The sequence below is a fragment of the Pelecanus crispus genome, chromosome Z, assembly GCF_030463565.1.
Source record: "Pelecanus crispus isolate bPelCri1 chromosome Z, bPelCri1.pri, whole genome shotgun sequence".
NCBI classification, from domain to species: domain Eukaryota; kingdom Metazoa; phylum Chordata; class Aves; order Pelecaniformes; family Pelecanidae; genus Pelecanus; species Pelecanus crispus.
In genome coordinates, this window is record NC_134676.1 from 76,533,647 (window position 1) to 76,554,571 (window position 20,925).

At 41.7% G+C, this 20,925-nt stretch overlaps 1 protein-coding gene across 1 annotated transcript in view; it reads right to left on the reverse strand.

Annotated features, from left to right (window-relative positions):
* The window catches only part of LOC104037203 (PALM2-AKAP2 fusion protein), a 226,381-nt gene that overhangs the window by 144,838 nt on the left and 60,618 nt on the right, over positions 1-20,925 (reverse strand). Inside the window, 4 exon segments of the mRNA XM_075725895.1 lie at positions 1,687-2,391; positions 7,275-7,376; positions 16,551-16,572; positions 17,186-17,300. Of these exon segments, the coding sequence (XP_075582010.1) occupies positions 1,687-2,391; positions 7,275-7,376; positions 16,551-16,572; positions 17,186-17,300 (944 nt within the window).

Genomic DNA, 20,925 nt, shown 5'->3' on the forward strand with positions numbered 1-20,925 from the left:
AAAATCTGATAGTTTCAAAGACACTTCAAAATAATCTTCAGTACTTTTAAACACTATCAGAAAATACAAATCCTGTTTTTTAATCTCACTTCTGTAGTCATAAATCCAGACTAACTCCACTAGAGTGAGTGAAGCTACACTTAAGCAAAACTGGTGTGAGACAAGAATCAGGCTCATAATATCTTGCCATGAAAAAGCTGGCTGCTTTTTCATTGTAGTTAGAAGAATCAAAGGACCAGGAAACAAAGAAACATGTACTGATTTTGGATGCCTTCACCTTTTTACATTTTCACCTTGAGTTGTTTTTAACAGACCTGATTTTCAGAGGCAGATGAAGAAAAATCTACTGGAAATCAGGACTCTTTAAAGTGTCCCACACTGGAAAATGAAGCATCCAAAACCACAAGCAGTTTTTGAAAACGTTAGCCTTGCAGGTGTAAGATCTTCTCCTGAAACAGCTGGTCCAAAAAAACTCTGGTGGGCCTCCATGGGAGTTTTACCTGGGTAAGCAAGGCAGGATCAGACCCATCACCTGTCATTATGTAGGTGCACTGGAGGTACACTTTATGAGAAATTACACTTCCCTAAGAATCACAAAATAAAACTCTGGCCTTGCTCCCATTCCCAGCACTGAGAATTTAGTCATTGAATCCAGCGGGAACAGGGTCAGACTGTGAGAGAGGTTCATTTATATTCTAAGGAAATAGAAAGTAATATCTCTCATCTACTGGAGTTCAGCAGGAAAACTTCATGTATACACATTGGCAGAGTTACTGAAAGGCAAGTAATTAGATCAGTGACTCCATTCAGTTGGTGTGACAGCTGCGTCTTTTTCATGTCAAGTTAATTTCAACTGTAATTTGGGGAGATGAAGTACACATACAATACTGTAATCTGGAAGATTTATATAAGGCAAAATCATCATTCATACATTTTCTAGAAAGAATAATTAAGGTCCACTTTTGGTATCACCAATAAGCAGAAATGGCTGATGGGTTTTTCTGACACTGCAAACTAAACTGGAAAGTTACTATAAAACAAAACTATGCAAACTTTTTGGGAAAGGCTTGTTTGAGTTTTAGCAAATTAAAACAGTAAAATGATCTAAGCCTTCACCCACGAAATAAAAAGTAGGATCTATAAAATAATGCTTAAATGTCTTTTTTTCTTAAAAAAGAGAAGCAACATTTTTTTAAGGCTCTCATATCTGGCTGCTGTGAAACTCAGACTCCCACAAAATCCTAGGAATCTGAGCAAGCCTGCCAGATATCCAAAGAAAAATGTAAAAAGTGTTTTCATTATATATATATATTATATATATATAAAAAAATCAAAAAAATATGAAAACATTTGTTCTGTTTCCCATTTATCTCTCACTCTTTAATATTAAGGAAAAAAACCCCTCCAACAACAAAAAAAAAAGAAGCAAAACCACCCCCAACCCCTCCCCAAACCCCAAATAGTACATCAGATGGGAAAATAACCATGCGTTCCTCTTCCTGAAGAACTAGAAAGCAAAGCAACCCAACTGCAAGGCAATGGAGGCATTCACTTCCAGTTCACAGTATTGCAGTTAGAAGTACAGTGAGGTCTAGGTAAGTGATGGAGCAGGAGCTGCCCGGAGCGGGGAAGGAGGAGGTGTTCACATGACAATACAGCATTGACAGCGCTTTTTCTTTTGTGTACCTGGGGCAGCTTCCAAGGGCAGGCTCTCTTCCTTCCCCTCAGGGGAGGAGGGCTCTGTTGTGTCTGACAGGGGCCTGCCAGAGACCAGCTCAGCGGCGTTCCCGTCCATGGTGGAGACATCCGTCACTGTCTTCTCCCGCAATGACTTCTCATCATCTTCATCGATCAGGACTAGCTCTGCCTTGATGGTCTCGTCATAGCCCAGCACTTTCTTCGTCTCTTCTTCATCATCGATATTCTGGTAGCCCATAAATATCATTGTCACCGGCTGATCTGTGCTGGCCTCCAGGGCTTCGCCATCGCACGGTTTGTCTTGGGGCTGAGGATTCACAGCACGTCCTTTACTGGATTTGTGTACCATTTCCAGCTTTGCCTCCTTGAAGAGCATTTGCTCCTTCATATGGCTAAGGTTTCCATCAGCTACTGCATTCCTGTCTGACACAGTCATTGTTTCATACCCTCCTTTTACACTTGATTGTCCAGCTTTTTGCATAAGTTCATCTACGTCCTTTGAGCTTAATTTATGTACTCCATTTTCTACCACTGTGCCACCAGAGTGAACCTCATAGACTACCTTGGTACCATCATCATAGACTTTGAATCCTCTTTGATGGGCCTCATCTGGGCCAATAGGTGAAGCAGAGACAATCTTGGTCTCTCCTGTCTGTTTGTCTTTCTCCACATTAATTTCCATGGTGCACAAAGCTTGAATGAAAACAAGAGAGGAAGTGCATGTTACAACAAAAAAAGCAAGTGAATTGTTAATTGCCAAAGAGACAAAGAAAACTACAGTGCCCCTTTTCCTACCTCCTGCTTCTAAAGGGCCAAGCGTTCTACGTTAGAGATGGGACACAACGCTGTGGACAGAGAATGTTATTACACTACAGCTTTTTATGCAGCTGGATGCTGGGCATACCTGTGGTAAACAGGACCCAATCTTCCAGCTCACGCCACGTGGAGCTGTCTCTGATCAATTAGGATCATCCAGAGCACTTGGGTTAGGTGTAATTTAGACAAAGGGAGGTGACAGCATGCAGGTTGCACTCAATCTTTCCATTCTAAATTGCCTCAAAATTCAGAGAGAAACTAATCTCCAGGAACCTCTCTACTCTCTTTTCCTTCTCTGCCATCAAACTGACAGTTAGCTGGTAACAAGTTTTTTTTGCTGCAAGTAACATGCAGACTCTTTTATTATCAATGCTTGTTCTTGCTTAACTCTTCCATCCGTAGCATTCAAAACATTTTAGAGAGGTGAAGAAACATTGTTTACCCCTGTTCTACAGGTGGGAACACAAAATCACACAGGAATGGGATAATTTCTCTTGCAGATGCATGTGAGGGCAGGTCTCTCAGCTTCCACACCAAGGCATTGACAGTGACCTCTGCTTGCCAGGTTAAGAGAATGTGCAAAATGGCCAAGAAGTGTTCCCTTATTTATTTGAATTAGGCCCTAAGCACCATTGCTAAAGTTGAAGAAAAAAGTAATAATGAACTGATTTTCAAAGCATCATGAAACAACAGGTAAAAACATGCATGTGAGGGATGCTGCTTTAGAATAGCAAAGAAGCTTTTCTAGCAGTTAAGAAGGATGCAGGTACAAGATGAAAACTGCGGAGACCACACAGTAGGAATAGACAGGCATTCTACACTGCTCTAACACCCATTTTGAGATATAATGGCATCTCACTAGACAGCTTTTCAAATAAAAGTGCACAAAGGTCTCACAGATTTTCCACAAGCGGTCATCTGTTTAAGCGTTCCTTGTATGCAGATGAAGACATTTTGACTCCTGGACAGACATCCACAGACACTTAATTACAAATTACCACCAGCAGTGACAAGTGTTCGTGAAACTTATGGTGACCATTTCCACCAATGAACCTCAATGGTATCATTGTGATTTGTCTTACCTGGGGACACCACAAACTGATACGTTGCCTTTTTTTCCCAAATTATTTTCAAGTCAGGACAGAATATGCTTGTCCCCCAAACCAATGTAGCTTGGTATGTTTGTATTTAAAAAAATCATGACTATAAAAAAATTACACTTCCTTTAATATATTCCCTCAGTCTTATTATTGACACTCAGTAGATTATTTTTTCTGTATCCTTAAAGCAAAGTATTTCATCGGCAATAGGAAGTTTATTATTACATGCATTGTGACACCCCCCCCCGCCCATAGCTCTAGACAGAAAATTAATGTATTGCTGAGTGGGTGCTTGCTGGCCCCTGAGAGGCGGTCTTGTCTGGCCCCAGGGAGTACAGTCTGGGTAGGCTGGGTACATGCTGGTACAGGCTGGGTACACAGACCAGCCAAATGGGGATCTGGCTATCTAAGTGCTGTGTGCATCTGCTCAGACCACGGTTGGCCCTGGAAGGGCTGGTTAGGTGAAGTAAACCACATAACACCACATAAACACCTGCATGGGGCCAGAGGATGGAGGTGCCGGTGGATGAAAGAGCATTGCTACCTCTGAGAGTGAGGCATTGCTGAAGGCTGGAGCGGGCAGCAGAAGCAGGGATCTCACCTCGGTCATTGCAAGCTAAGGGAATATCCCTAAGGACTATGTTTTACCACTGCTTTGGGAAGTTTATGGACTAGCTGTGTCCATAGCTGGCATGTCATGACCCTGAGCACAGGATGCCCATTGTCACAATGAAGTAGGGATATCAGTTTTCTGATCTCCTTTCCTGTGCTGGAGTTTTCATGCCTGGCCATCCCACAGCAGCCCCAGCAGCCAGGAGTAGACTGTGGGGGTGAGAGCTGGGCTTTGCTCTGAGGTGTGTGTCAGGAGACTGCGGGGCAGCTGGCATGGACTGAAACAGGGGAGAAGTAGGCTGGAAATAAGGAAAACTGCTGTTGCCCCAAGGCCAGTAACAAATAAGCCCTGGAGCAGGTTGCTCTGAAGAGCTGTGGCAGACTGCACCATGGTGCAGCTCAGAGAGCAGCTCGCATGGATCACTTGCTCAGGACTGTCCCAGCCCAGGAGCTGGTGGGCAAGTGTCCTTCAAGTCTCAAGCAAGTAACTCTGCCCTGAAGCCTTTAAACCAACTTATAGGGGTAACAAAACAAAAAGACACAAGCGCCATCACTAACACTCTGGAATTTTTCCCTTCTAGGTGCAGTTTCTTGGGTGGGGGTGAGGAGGAGGAAAGGAAAAGGAATTTTGTTTGTTGGCTTGGCCCCCAGGCCTTGGATAAGTGGGGTCTGAACACCACTTGACCTCGCCAGGGCTGCTCAGGCAGATATGTGTTCAACAACTGCAAACATTATAGAGGTAAAAGTAGGGTTGGCTAGCCTATGGTGCAGATGCTAAAACTGGCACACTAAAACACACTGGCAGGTTTTTGAGTGGCAGCCAGCTGAAATGAAGCAAAGCTGAATTATGAGGCAGCAACAGCACATCCAGAAAATAATCTCTGATAGGCAGAAGTTCCTGATTTGTCCTGACCACCCCAGCCCTGCAGAGAGGGCACTGCCAGCCCACTGACTGGTTGCCTGCTACCTTCTTGGTGAGAAGCAGCATCCTGAGCTCCCCTGGACCTCCTGTGCTTTTCTTCTTTGAAAAATAAAAATGTTATCTGGGGCATGACTTTTCAGTAAAGGCTGATGATTTTCCTATGAAATAGTTGAGTACCATGTTATTGCATATATTTTTAGTGCAGAAGAGGGTGCGATCTGCCAGACCCTCCCTGTTTTGATGAACAAATTTCATTCAGTAGTGTGCGTTAAAAGAAGGTTTGTATAACATGCCTGAATTCAGAAGCAGATAGGGAAAATCTGACAGTTAAATCATGTGGACCTGGCCATATTTAAGTGGAGTTGCAAGATACATCCTTTTATCTACTGATAAATAACAAAGTAACTCCTACTTATTAGGAAGACTTTGGGCAACAAAGTCTAGCACTATTGGAAAGACTCTGTTCTACTGGCTGATCTGATCTAGAAAGCTAACAGGTGTGGTCCTTGTGTATTTTATGTTTGGCTAATTTGCTTAAACATTTACCACTGTCAACATTTCCTTTTACTTCTTCTACTGTGATTTCAGCAGCAGTGTTTTTAGGATATTGACATAACATGCAGTTTATGACCTGCCCCAGGGATGACATTAAAGATACTTGTGCAAGTAAATACATAAATATACGTGAGTTTCTTAGAAAGCTGTTCACTGGTGAAATGTATTGCCATAGGAGAAGTGAATAACAGAGCCTGGTTTATCTGCCTGCATGCATAATGTTCATCTCTGCAGGAAAACCTAGCATCCCAGCTTGTCAAAGTAACTGGAAATTGAACTAATGTCATTTCTAAAATGTCTTTATTTAACCAGAGCTGATTTACTGCAAAATCTGCTGTATCAATACAATGTAAAAATATCTCACAATAGAGTTGAAACTGAAAGCAGTACTTCAAGATGACAGCCTGTGTTCATAAGCACAGATTTTCTGCACAAGCTTTAATTACAGTGTAACATGATGCAGTGCTTCACGACAACAAGATCCCAATAGGCAGGCGAAAGGATCTGGCTTCTGCCTGTTATGTGGATTCAGAGGCTGTTGTTTAAAAAAAAAATCTTTATAGACTTTGAGCTTGTTTTAAGATGGATACTTACAGTCTACCTTTGACCACATATGCTGGTGTCTTTTCTTTAACCTATTGTACACACATGGTAGTCTTGTAAGGGCTACATGAACAAGGCTTTTGGGTCATTTGAAGAATGAAAGAAATTATTGTATTCTTGGTGTGGCCAAAATGGCACAAAACACACAAGGAAAAGCTTGCTTTTAAGACAGATCAGGGTAAGCACTGGTGGAGGGGAAGATTTTGTAATGGCTTGCAACAGGACCTCTGGACAAAATGACATATCCCATTGCTGTGTACAGTGTCTTAGCTGCACACATTGCTTTGCTATGCTTGTTAACCTGTTCTTCATGTAAGCCACCTTTCATTCCCACTCCTTGGGACACCTCTTAAGTAGCCACCCGCAATTTGGTCTTGAGATAGGGAATACATTGTTTAGAAAAGAAGTATCTTGAAAATAAGAAAAACATACAGCTTTTAACAATCACATTGTTACATTTAAGACACATACGCAATCTGAAAAATAAGTTTTACAAAATTCTCTGTATGACTCCAAGCACAAAACATGCCATAATTCTCTCCACTTTTTCCCCAAGAGGAAAGAATGATATGCAAACAAGTATAAAATGACATAAAAGTTTGAAACACTTATGAGGTCTTGTGAATGCCTGTCTGTCTCATTCATCTTAATGGGAGTTGCATGGGTACAATGGAGGAGGCAAAACCTTGGCCTAAATACCATGCATTTGTATCAGCTGAGATGGAAAGAACTGAATGTTTCCATGTAAAAGAATTGGACACGTTTCCTATGCTATTTGTCTGTAGTTCAACTACATTGTTTTGAGAGTATTCACTGCTGCTCAAAAAGCCTTGACTTATTTACAAAATACAAATCAAGCAGTGTTTCCTGGCATTTTAAATGGTATCAGGACACCATTAAGGTAATATAACAAAAAAAGTTCATGGCTACTGGACTGGTATTATAATACTTTACTCCTTGAGACTTACCAGCTACTCTGCTTGCTCCGTCCCGCCCAGGAACTGGCTCTGCTGTTCGTGAATAGAGGGTTGGGAGTTCAGGGATCTGGGAGTAAATGTAATTTACTGCATCTGGTGTCAGAGAATAGGAAACAGTTAGATTTGTGCTATGAGCCCAGTGGCTTCATTGCTTAGACAGCAGTGTTGTCAGCCCTGACAATAGTCACTGGAGCTTTGTACTAGATAATTGGATCAAAGCAAACAAAGTGCAAAGTCACTGTCGTGTGATTGGTGTTCAATAGACTAGCTGAGGCAGGAGGGAATGGGTCCAGATGACTCAAACCTTATGTCAGTTGAACACATAAAATTATTTGTCAGGAGGTTCTGGATTTATCAAGTCTGTGACCTTTAAAACAGAGGGGGAGAGAGGGGGAAGGTAAGGAGCAAACCTAATGTGATACCCAGAATACATGACATTTCAAATAGAGATATAAAAGCCTAAAAATGCTAGTCTTGACTGAATGGGATGAAACACTAGCTTTTTTGCACTGGTTGTTTCCATTATTATTGAAATGACATTTGGCTTTTTGTTCTTAAAGCTGAAATTTAGCTAATAACTAAATCACGTATAGATACTGATAAGGTGCTCGTGTGACCTTCAGTAGGTATTAAGTGCCTGCCAGTTCTGCAGTGCTATCACTCATTAACAAACTCTGAACTAGTAGAAACCTATCTTAAAGGACTGACTTGTTTCATATTTGAGCTTATGGTTGTTTAGCATAAACTAAATATGTTCTTTAGAATAGACATTAACGAAATTTACAAATATTTACCAGGAGATGTTTTGTGGCTGGGTTAAATATAAATAGATAACATATATTGTTCTGCTAGCATTCAGTGGCTGAGCTAAAAACAGAGCTCAGAGGAGAGTTGTGCAAATAACTGACTTACAGTTCAGACACCAAACCAAAATGAAAAACAAAAAAAAAATCACATTCTCTCCTATCAATTGGAAATGTTTTACGTTTTCTATGGAATTGGTTACATTTCTGTTCAAACATAAGATCCTATCTGGTGTGAAGCAGAGCATTATTTTTCCTCCAAGGCTGTTTTGCTGGTTATAACTTAAGTTGACAATCCCTCAGTTCAGCCAGGTCCGTGTGTCAGAGTAGGAGGCAGAATCTGCCTTCCTTGGTGCCTCTTGTTATAAGCAGGTGAGGTAGGAAGGCCAGCACAGACCATAAAAATGAATTGGTGAAAGGAGAGAAAATGAAATGTCCTGTTGTAGGCTGCTTGACTGCATGTGGTGAAGGGAGATACTTTCATCATGTTCCCTATGGGCTAACACCCATCCCAGAAAAAAACCCTACACCTGGTGGCATCCTTAGCAAAGACATGATGTGCCACCTCTAATCCCAAAGTCTGCTCCTTGGGCAGGAAAATTGGACCTGGTATTAGTGAAATGGGTTTGCAGCCTTAACAGCCTGCAGTGGCCACCAGTGTTGTTGGGTGCAGGAAGATAGTAATCACAGTCCCCAAGAACACACTCCATCCCTCCATAGAGCACTGGAGGTGACTCAGGTAAGGAGGTCCCCTTTCCCCCTTACTGCATCAGAAGAGGATGGCACAGAGGCACAGTGCAAATTCATTCCAGAAAGCCAGGAAGTTAGGACATAAGTTCAGTTTGTAACAGATTAATTTAAAAAAAACTCGGCCAGAGAAATATTGTATTTCATACTTCAGTGGACAAATGGCAGTCTTGGCAAATAGGGTTTATATTTTCAATGCATACTGTTTCCTCAAAGCTTTTTATATTTAGCAGTAGAGCCTAGGAGAAATAGTTGTTTAGGACACAGCTGACTGACCAATGGCCAGCAACAGCTGCTTTCTTTTGCAGGGTTTCTTGCCTCTGATGAGAAATTGGTACAATGCTTGGTGCTGTTATTCTAGGAAATATCACCAGCAAATGAGCAGGCCATTATTAACTGAAGTAACTTCTCAAAAGAAAGAAGTGGGGACTGTATTTCTGGGACAGAATGAAAAGGCTCTTTGTGTTCTGGAAATGGCAGAAATTTAGTAATTATTCACCCTGTAGAGTGTACTGCTGGAACAGTAGTTGCAGTACACACTCATCCAGTGACTTGAGTGACAGACATATCTGCCCACACATGGGTGTAATCAATGCAAACTTGTGCTGCTTAACTAATCCTCCTTACATATTTTGCTGTCCATGAGAATAAATAGGCATGGTTAGAGTACAGTTCTCATCTCAGGGCACTGCAGGAGGCAAAATCCTTTGCAAGTGTTTGTTTTTCCTCAGTGCCTGTACAGGGAACTGAGCTGACCAACCTGGCAGATAGCAGCACTGATATCTAGCAGTAAGCAAGATCAGTTGTACAGCTTGATGGTGAAACTCTCACCTGGATGCTGTACATGTCTGTGGACCTTAGTAAAATGGGGTTTTTCTTGCGTCCTGCATTGGGAGACAATACCTAGGTAAGTGTTAGGTGTTGTTACTACTGAGTCAGTTTAGAAACTTCTCTGGATGTTACTTAGAATAAAATATTAAAAAACTAGCTTCAGGGCTCCTGACAATCTCTCAGTATTATTATCCTGAGAAGGGAATGCCGTGGTGGAGGTGGTGGTGGCAGGATTCTTGGCTGTTTCCTTCTGAAGCAAGTGGTGGTGCTATGTATTTGGCTGGAAGAAGTCGGTCCTTGGATGATTCTGCCAGTTCCTGTCTCATCATTCCCCAAATGAAAAGAACATGCTCATTTCCCTTTATCTCACTGGCAACAAGGTCTCTTTCATTTAGCACCTTTAAAAAGGATATAAAACATCATTTTTACAAGGAGCGAATGAGATGCAAATTGGCATTTCGTTTGCATGAGAAGTAAGACAGAACATAAAGCATTTGAACTGACTGCATTCAATATCTTCGTTTCAACTTTTGATGAGTTATTAATATCTACGGATGCCATAAAACATGTCCTGTGGCTTTTTGTACTACTTACAACACACTGTGTTTTAGGACTATGGCACTCTTCCATATTACCAGACAGGTAAGTGCTTGGGAAAACATATGGGGCCAGATAATCCTTCAAAGGTCCTTACACAAAACTAAACTTTCAGAACTGCTCACAATAGCTCCCACACAGAGGCTTGTGGCCAAATATCAGGCAAGCTCATTTTCCAAGGGCTGGATTATCTTTAAAAAGTCTGACTACCACAAAAATTAGTGCCTAAGGTCTTCTGTAAATACTGGCTCTCAGGGCAGGGCTGTTCCACCTGCAAAGCTCTCTGGGGCTCCACAGAGCTATGCCAGAGGGAACAGAGATTATGACCCTCCCACCATGTTTGTAAGACCATGAATGGAGGTTTAAGCAGGAAGCTTTGCTAAAAGTTGAATAGCCTGGCTCTGACTTAGTGAATTGTGCTTTAAACTAACACAACTTGGTGGGTAGGGTCCACAGCTAACACCTGTATATCCATAAGCAACAGGGTGGATGAGTGCACCTACCAGAGCAGTAAGGAATGCTCCCCAACCCTTTCGAAAGACAAGAATCCTAAGTTCAGCCACCTCAAGTGCATGTATGCCAATGTATGTAATCTGGGCAATAAGCAGGAGGAACTAGACCTCCCTGCCCAGTCTGAGAGATGTCATAGGAATCACAGAAACTTGGTGGGAAAACTCACAGGATGGAAAGACCACAATGGATGGCTACAAACTCTTTCAGAAAGATAGGAAGGGAGGAAGAGAAGGTGGAGTTGCACTTTAAGTGAAAGAGAAATTTGAATGTATAGAAGCAAGCTCTGGAGACCATGTCAGTTCTATTGAATGAAAGTCTGTGGATCAAGATTAGAGGGATCATCACCAAGGGGGATCTTATGCTAGGCATATGTCTGTTATTGACCTCCCAATCAGGATGACAAAGCCAACAAAACCTTATTTTCGCTGCTCAAGGAAGTCTCGGGCCAACAGAACCTGGTCCTCATGGGTGGCTTCAATTACCCAGACATTTGTTGTGAAAAAAACCACAGTGGTGCACTGTGTCCATCAGGTTCCTGGAATGCATATGAGGACAGCTTCCTGCTACATATGCTGGACATGCTGACTAGGAGCAACACATCACTAGATTTACTGCTCACAAACCGAGAAGACTTACTTGACAACATAACTACCAACTGCCTTGGATACAGTGACACTGAGGAGTGTAAGATCCTGCTGAGCACACTGAAGACCAGTAGTAAGACAAAGACCCCAAATTTTAGAAGAGCCAGCTTCAAATATACCCAGAGCCCAGCTGCAAGGGATTCCATGGGAAACATCCATGGAGGTCAAAGAAACTTGTGAATGCTGGGAATTGTTCAAAAGTGCCAGCTGAAAGCACAAGAACAGTCCATCCTCTACAAAGGAAAAGGAAGAAGGCTAAACAAAAGACTACCCTGGTTTAACAATGGGCTTTTGGGTGTAATTGAAAGCAAAAAAGAAGCATACTGGTTATGGAAAGGCAGCCAAGTAGCCATTGAGGAGTACAAGACCCTTGCTAGAGCATGCAGAGATGTAGTCAGGAAGGCTGAGGCTCAGCTAGAACTGAAATTGGCCAAAAATGTCAAGCACAACAAGGAAGGGTTCTTCAGATTTGTGAGCAGTAAGCAGAAGCATAGGGAAGACATAGACCCATTACTAAACAGGAAAGAGAAACCAGTCACTAATGAGGCTGACAAGGCAGAGGTTCTCAATACCTTCATTGCCTCTGTCTTTACTGGCATAGCTGGACCCCAGATCGTAAGATCAAGTAGCTGTGACAACTCATGTGTTGACCCACCAGTAGTGGAAGAAGGGCTGGTCTGTGGCCTCTTGCTAGGGCTCAGCCCACATAAATCCATGGGTTTGTTCGGAATCCACCCCAGGGTGTTAAAAGAAATGGCTGACATTGTTGCAAGTCTACTGTCTAATATTTGAAAGCCATGGAGATCAGGGGATGTCCCTGATGACTGGAAGAGGGAAAAGGTCATACCCATCTACAGGAAGGAACTAAAAGAGGACCCAGGAAACTCGAGGCCCATTACTCTTACTTCATTCCCTGGGAAAGTGATGGAATGAGTCCTCCTAGAAGCTATGACAAACCGAATGAAGTAGGTGATTGGGAAAAGCCAGCACTGATTTATCAAGGGCAGATCACGACAGACTAACTTGATCACCTTCTACAACAAAATAACATTTTCTGTCAACATGGGGAGAGCAGTGGATGTTGTTTACTTGGACTTCAGCAAAGCGCTTGACACTGTTTCCCACAGCTTTCTTCCTGACAGACTGGCAAGATACAGATTGGATGGGTGGTCTGTGAGATGAGTAGGAAATTGGCTAACAGGCAGGCAAACTCAAAGGTTGGGGATCAATGGTTTTTACTCAGGTGGTCAGAGGTGCTCTAATTGTGGCAGCCATAGATTCAGATCAAATTAAATTTACTTAAAACCCTACAACTGAAAAACAGTCGCTGATGAATTTTTACAGGAGACATGGAAAGCACTCTACAAAGATCTGTACCTGACTCCTCTGAGGACATGTTTTGCTGTTGGGGTGCATAGCTGATCAAGATCAGAGGACATAAACCCAGAAAAGTCTCTAAGCAATGTGCTGGCAACTAAACAATGCAGGCCAGGTTTCCAGAGCCACAGCTTTGCCAAATATATGCCAACACATACCAAATTCAAACAGAGGTTTGTGCAAATTGTAGTCACTGTAATTGTCGCTTCTGTATGGTGGCTGAAGTAAAGAGTCATAAAATCATAAAATATCTTGGGTTGGAAGGGACCTTTAAAGGTCATCTAGTCCAAGCGCCCTGCAGCGAGCAGGGACATCTTCCAACTAGATCAGGTTGCTCAGAGCTCTGTCCAACCTGACCTTTAACATTTTCAGGGATGGGGTATCTACCACCTCTCTGGGCAACCTGTTCCAGTGTTTCACCACCCTCATTGTAAAAAATGGTTTCCTTATATCTAGTCAGAATCTACCCTCTTTTAGTTTAAAATCATTACCCCTTGCCCTATCGCAACAGGCCTTGCTAAAAAGATTGTCCCCATCCTTTCTATAGGGCCCCTTTAGGTACTGAAAGACCACACTAAGGTCTCCCTGGAGCCTTCTCTTCTCCAGGCTGAACAACCCCTGCTCTCTCAGTCTTTCCTCGTAGGAGAGATGCTCCAGCCCTCAGATCATTTTTTGTGGCCCTCCTCTGGAACCGCTCAAACAGGTCTGTGTTTTTCCTGTTGCTGTGGACCCCAGACCTGGATGCAGTACTCCAGGTGAAGTCTCACCAGAGTGGAGTAGAGGGGCAGAATCACCTCCCTGGATCTGCTGGCCACGCTTCTTTTGATGCAGCCCAGGATATGGTTGGCTTTCTGGGCTGCGAGTGCACATTGCTGGGTCATAAGTGGCAGCATGTAGTTTGCATATGGATGGCCAAAGACTGCACAGGACATATTTACCCCTGAGGCAAATTCAGCAGTCAAGGCAGTTACATCAGATCTTAATGTGGCTTTTATTTTGTATATACATTGAGCCATAAACATACACAGACAGAGAGTAAGAGCTGTCTCCTTTCCATTGTTCATGATGTGCATGCAGCATAGCACTACAGCATGCCTGGTATTGACTGCAGTCCTGAACAGCAACAATTGTTGTCATTCGTAGCATCATCTCAGGCCTTGTTTAATGGAGAGATTGTCAGTGACAAGCCACCAAGGAGATGGCAGAAGCACAACTGCACGATACAGGGCCACAGCCCCCAGTCTCAGTATTTCTGCTCTGCTTTCTCTCACGTGGCGATCTAAGAAGGCAAAGTGTGATTGTACCCTGGAAAATGTGGGATTTGTGTTTATGGTGTTTGGATGACTTCAAGCTCAGAAATGCTCATTGTCAAACACAGCTGTTTTCTGGGAAGGGTGGGAAGGACACAGAGAATCACTTGATCAGCCACTGGTGCTCACCACCCCTTCTCCCCTCCCCACACAGCCTTTGCTTGGACCCTTCCGGGCTCTGAGCTCCCTGGAGCTGTACTTTCTGCACCCTCAAAAGCTCTGTCACTACCATATATATGGCACAAAGACATGCACATGACACAATGATGAGATAAATCACTTTCTGTACCATCATCGCATTTAGAATAAAGGGAGGAATGGACACAGGGCAAAGTAATGTGAAATTTATGGACTGGAAGTCTTTCAGGATGTGGCAGCAATTGAAGAAATTTCCCCAACAGGTCAGTGTTGGTTTGTGTCTGCATTTTACACAGCCTTCCTGTATTATCTAATGGCTCTTACCATTTTCCTCTGCAGCATGTGTTACAGATGGTTGCTAGACATATGGCTGATCTGCTGCAACAAAGCAAGTCCTGCATGTTTTTAAAGGAAGGAAAAATCTATGGTACCAAAGTGATCACAGCTAGCTATGTACGTGTTTTCTTCCTGCTCTGATCAGCTACCCTCACAGATGGTTGTCAGAGAGAAGAAAACAGAGGACTTCCTCAGCTTTCACCATGTGGAGGTGTACAATCACATCATGCCCACGGTGGGAGGGCTAATAGGACAGCTTGAAGCCTCAGTCAGCCCTAGAGGAACAGAGTACAGTATTGCTTAGAGGATGACCTGGGCCCGTATCAGCCCACAAGGACTAGCTACTCAGAAGAAGAGACAAGATATATAAAGCAGGTGATCTAGAAGAGAAGAGGTACCAGGTAGCTTAGCTATACCCCCTGCTCCCTCTGCTTGCACATTTATTCTGGAGGCACTCTCTTCTCTTTGGCATAATTTTGCGGTTTTCTGTTACCCTTCAGAAATTACAAGCTGTCCTTGCTTCTGGCTCAGTCTGTGAGGGAGGGATCCACTGAAAGCGGGCAAAATCTGGAGAGCAGTGCGGCTTCTCTTGAACCCAATGGAATACTACATGGCTACAAGAAAATACCTTAGGGGAAACTACTGCTTTGTATTTGCTAGCTTTGGTTCCCGTTTTATCACAACACGTATGAAGAGACAGACCACATCTTAGAGGAGTCACAAAAGCTCCTGTGCACTTGGGTGCTAATTGCTGTAGATACCATTCCTCTTTTGGAAATTTACCAACAATCATGGTGAAACTCTGCATAGGTAAAATATATTTGCCATTCTAGATCCTTAGCTACTTTGTGGTAGCAAATTTCAAATGGTCCAGGAGGAAGGAGGAATAAGTTCTTATCATGGAAAGAGCATCCTATCTGGGACGTCTTTTTTTTTTTTTTGACAATGGGATTTAACATGAAACTCAAATTATATTGCAAACAGAATTTTAAATTTCTGAACTAGACCTCTGAGTTAAAAAGAAAATCCTCTTACTAAGTAATATTAATCACCTCAAAAAGATATCTACAAGCTAGCTCATATACTACGTATTAACCTTCCATTGTGTCCTACTGCTTTAATGTTAGGATCATCCTACACATTCCTTATCTATACTCACAGTACAGTTGGGCATGGCTTTGTCAGCAGCTGGAGGAGCTAGTCTTTTGACCTCAGTATTTTGAAACTTGTCAGTTCAAAGACATGTACTGAGAATGAGTATCTGGAGCACAGATTTATCTGCAGAAGGATCAGCATGATATCCTTCCTGGGTCCTAAGGGTCCTGGAGAGGCACTACACGGGTACTTTCCTGGGAACCAGCTGGTATTATTTGCTCACTCAGACACCTAGATTTATAGCTCAGTATTTAGACTGATCACACATAGTGTGACACAGAGTTCATAAACTAGGAATTATTACATCCTCATCCACCCATGCAAGGTTTTCGTTCTGTAAGAATCATCATGCAGAGAATATTGTTCATCAGTGAAGTAATCTAATTTTAATAGTTGTTCCTGTATATTAGGAATAGTCCTCATTGTATTTAACTGTTTATGAACAGAGCATGAATGCATACAATGGAGAAGATTGACCACAGATAGGTGAAAAGGAGTCTGCAGTGCAGGGCTATCATGTGATGAAAGGGGTCAATAACATAGAAGTTGTATGATGTCTGTTTTAAGTAATCTGTGCTGTTCTTTCCCCTTATGTGCACATAAGAGGTGGAGCTCTGCCAAAGGAATACTCTTTCACCACAACAGTAACATTTGTGCTTGCACTATAGCAGTACCAAAGAAAAAGGTAATGGGTCTATCAATAAATCAGAAATATACAATGAAGAGAAGAACCCCCACTCTGTAAACCTTTGCAAAAAAGCTGTAGTAACAACTCTTGTTAAACCCAAATCTATACAATAATAAAAAGGCACTTACCACCATCCTGGTATGAGAAACTCTGTGAAGGGAAAAAATATGACGTTTGGTTAAATATTTTATATTTTGGGTATAATTTGCATGAAGTCTTGATTTTTTATGCTAGGCTTGTTTTTATGGTTCCATGTAATTTTTAAATGGGTAACTGAGGATGTGGCTCCTCAGATTTGGGTGCCATTAGAGGCTGAGGGAAAGGGACATGGTGTAACTAAAAAGAGAACCCTGCTGTTTGTTGCAGGCTGTAATGTTCAGAAGTGGCGTTTATGGCAAATGCCACTATCTCTGGGTGCCATTTAGGAGCAGGGAAGTTTGAGATGCCTTTCAGTATCCTGCTGACATCTTTCAGTGGGGCTGAAAGCTCACATTGTTTCCCTGCAGATAAGCTTGGGAGATAGTCTCTGAAATCCCTCTTCAAAAAAAACTGGAGTGGGAAGGGGAAATCCGAATAACTCAACCAAAATAGATCTGATGCCTCTATATCTTTTCTAGTCTTGTTCATCCTGACATGCTCTACAACTGCCCTCAATCTTCCCATAAATGGATGAATTATAACTGCTGCTTTCAAACAGTGCTAAGAGTCTACCTTGGTTTCAATTTGTGCCCGAGTGTCTTTTTTTTTTTTTTTTTTTAAATACCTTTTGCAAGCTGTCAAAGGATTTCTCAGTCTCCTTTAGTTTCTCCAAAATGATTTGTTCTTTGGCAGATATTTGGGATTCCTCACTTTCTAATTTCTGTATTTCTTGTTCCAGCCTGTGAAAAACATACAGACATGCACATACACACAAAAATAAAACATGTAAAAATTATTTCAATGAGCCATAGTTTCCTAGGTATTAATTAGCACTTCAAATGTCATCAGGAACAACTTTCAATCTTGTTATTCACAATTGCTTTCCTAGCGCATGAAGGGCAAGTGAATTATTTGTAAACCAGACAGATCTATTTCAAGTAAAACAGTAATTCTCTTATTATCCACTTCTGCGAAAGTATGTATATATTAACTAAAAATGTACGTCAGTATCCCTTCACCCCAATTCCCGTAACATCTCTCAGATACGCACTTTCATTTTAGGAATCACAGTATAGGATATAACTATAAATATGCAGTAATAATTGGAGGAATATGTGTCTTCTAATAATTCCATGCTCCAGACAATGAAACTGGAAATAGTTTTTAGAAGCTGGCAGTCAACCAGTTGTGTTAGGAGTTTCTCTGGAACCAGTACTTTGCCCACTCCCAACAATAACACTTGGGATATCCATCCATGCTTTCTGCTGTTGCTGCATGATACTGGGAAACCTGGAGGCTTCAGGTAATAAAACACACAGGCTGCTCAGAAAATAAACTTATTTTGCCAGGCAGTAAGCATTCAGCACTCTCGTTTCTCTTGTCGAGACTTAATGGCACTCACTCCTTAAGATGTGTTGACTGTGATTTGGGACACACTTTAATCAGCATTAGATTCTCCATTACTTTAACTCAAACCTCCTTTTATTGACATGATTTGTGCAGGTGCAGAAATATTCCCTCTTTCTCTCTCTCTATTTTTATGTATAACACCATCTTTATTTTCTTGCTTTTGACAAAAAAAACCCCAAACCTGTAATATGAGCTAAGATGAACACTTTTAAACAGGGATAGTTACCTAAAACTCCCTTTTGTCTACAGAAGGAGCTGTAGGTGATCACAGCTTGTTGGACCATATTGCTTTGAATGTGACAAATCAGCATTGCCCAGTACTTTCATTACCCACGGCTACTTCCTCCTGCCTTTCTGCCACCACTTCTCAAGTGAAAGATCAGGGCACTGATCCAAGCTAAAGGGACACATTTTTGCTCTTTCCCAGCCCTGCTGAGCACACGACTTCATTAATGCCTTTTTGATCACAAGGCAGAGTGCAACAGAAGGTGACGGTGAGCAGGTAGGGAGGAGGGAAGGAGGGATTGCTCCTTTCAGGAGCTTGACAGCTAGAGTTGCTTGTGAAATTCATGTGTCTAAATATAGATGCAAGGGTTTAACTTAAGGCACCCACCTGAGAAATTTTTCCCCACTTTCTAATTGTGCAAGGATGAAAGATGTGTGACACTTGCTGATAATGCTTTTCTTTAGAGGGAGGAAAAAGTGTCACAGCCTCAAGTTGTTGCAGATGGGAAAAGGCAGATTGTGCACTCCTGAAGTATGTGAATACTTAATAGTCTCAAATTTGTGTTGGTTTGTTGAACCACCATTTTTCTCTCTTAAAGGCAACCCCCTCATCTCTAGGTTGAAATGGCTTAATTGCAGTGATTTCAAAATGAACTGTTGGAAAGTGCTGCTCCAATCCACTTAATGTTTTCTCCAAATTAATATAAAAATTTTTAAAATGCAAAATATATTGAAACAAAATATTTTGTTTTGCTGAAATGGAACAATTTAACACAGGATGAATTTTCCCCCTTATGTTGTGATTCAGGGAGAAAGCTTTCAAAAAATACTGTTTCATCTTGACTTTTCTTCCCAGGGAATGTTCTAAAATACCTACTGCAGTGAAAAAATCATTTGTCACTGAGGTCAGCCATTGCCATGCTCCTACTTAACGAATTTAGAGGTCAACAGGAAGGTGGCTTCTTTTCCTTCCCTATCCCTGGGAACGATTACTAGATCCACATAAGTTTATACCTTGTTGATAAAGACATTTGAAATATTCTGCTGTGCTGTCTGCTGAAATTACATTGTGGAGCTGGGTGAGTTGGGGTTTACTGGTATGTTTCTTTTCTTCCCAAGTGAATCACTAAGCAGCATTTTGAGGATACATATTCTGTGGCCTGGTACATTTTGGCCGCTACATGATCCAGGATGAGACTGGAAAATGGGAGTCCATAGAAGTCAGCAACAAAATACAGGGGGAGAAATAAGTCCTTTTTCTTTCAAATGAACTGGACATTATTTAATAATTTATGACAATGAAAACACTGTGAGCATACATGATAATAAGGCAACTCATTTGATGTCAGTAAGGTTATAAGCAAGTAGAATCCTTGTAATTTGGAATGATTATAAGGGCACCATTTTTTGTGCACCAGCTTAAAACTGTGGAAGGTTTGTCATGAATTGTTTGGTCTTCCAGAGAAAGTTTGTTTCTAATGCATGCACGTGTGCACTTTTGCACGTGTGCACTTTTGCACATGCACACACAGCAATTGACTGGATTTATATTTTCTTACTTTCTGGCTACTTGCTCTTTTGTTTTTACTTGTTTATGTCTCTTATCTTTCCCTCTTGGTTCACTTCCTCAGTTTCAGCTTCATTCATGCCAGCCTACACTTACCATTAAAATGGGCTGGGCAAATGCAACATTAGGTTACCCTATTTTGACAACGTCTTGGTTTTTTTTCCCTGAATCCTTTCTTCAGTTCCTTTCAGAAGCAGTATTAACAACAACTTACTAAAGAGGAAAGCAGTGGAGACAGAGCTGCCAGGATTTAGAAACATGGGTGAAGTTGGTAAGGACACAGATTTCCTATGTGACACTGAGTAAGAATGCATACAAACTCATCCCATAGGTGCAAATTACCTTTTTTCTACTGAAATCACTGCAGGCAGAATAAGAGTCTCCCAGGCCCTGTATAGAATGGGTCTGAATTCGTAATCATGGTGGGAAAAATACAGATCGTTCAGCCAGAATGTACCTGTTATATAACACAGGGGTCATATACCAAGCATTAATATCCACAAGAGGTTGCTTTGTACCTTTTTGCTCCATTTTATATGACTCTCGTCTGTACTTTCTAGGCTTAAAGGCTGAGGTAATGCCACTGAGGTACTGAGGTAACAAAAATACTCAAGGGCAGTTTCCATGTGAGCTGTTGTATACACTCATCAGTAAACCACCTAGGCACTACAGACCTCACTGGAAAATTTGGAACTAGTCTTCACCACTTCCTGTGGGCTGTCTTTTTAGGTAGGGGCCATCAATGCAAAAATTAAAATAATGCAGACTGAAGGTTATTCGGCACCCTTCATTTTTTTAGTGAGTTTCATATCATCTGAATTGCTGAGTGATAAGGAGAACTGCCTGCTTTTTTAGTAACAAGATACAACACAGACAGGCAAATTTGGTCTGAAAACCAAAATGCACTAATATCGCATCTGTTTTGACCAGCGTGCTATATAATGGTTTAAACAGTAATAAATCCATTCAGAGTGCAAATGAACATGTATGTACATGTACAAAATGCTTACATTCTTCCTGTGTAAACCTGTTAAATATTCAATAACATCCTTTTCTTCTAGCCCAGTTTAAAAAGGATGTGCCTTAATTGTCATTTGACACCTGGCAAGGAAACCTTATAATTCTCTTGTTCCTGGCTTCTTAGCAGATTTCAGGTTGGTGTT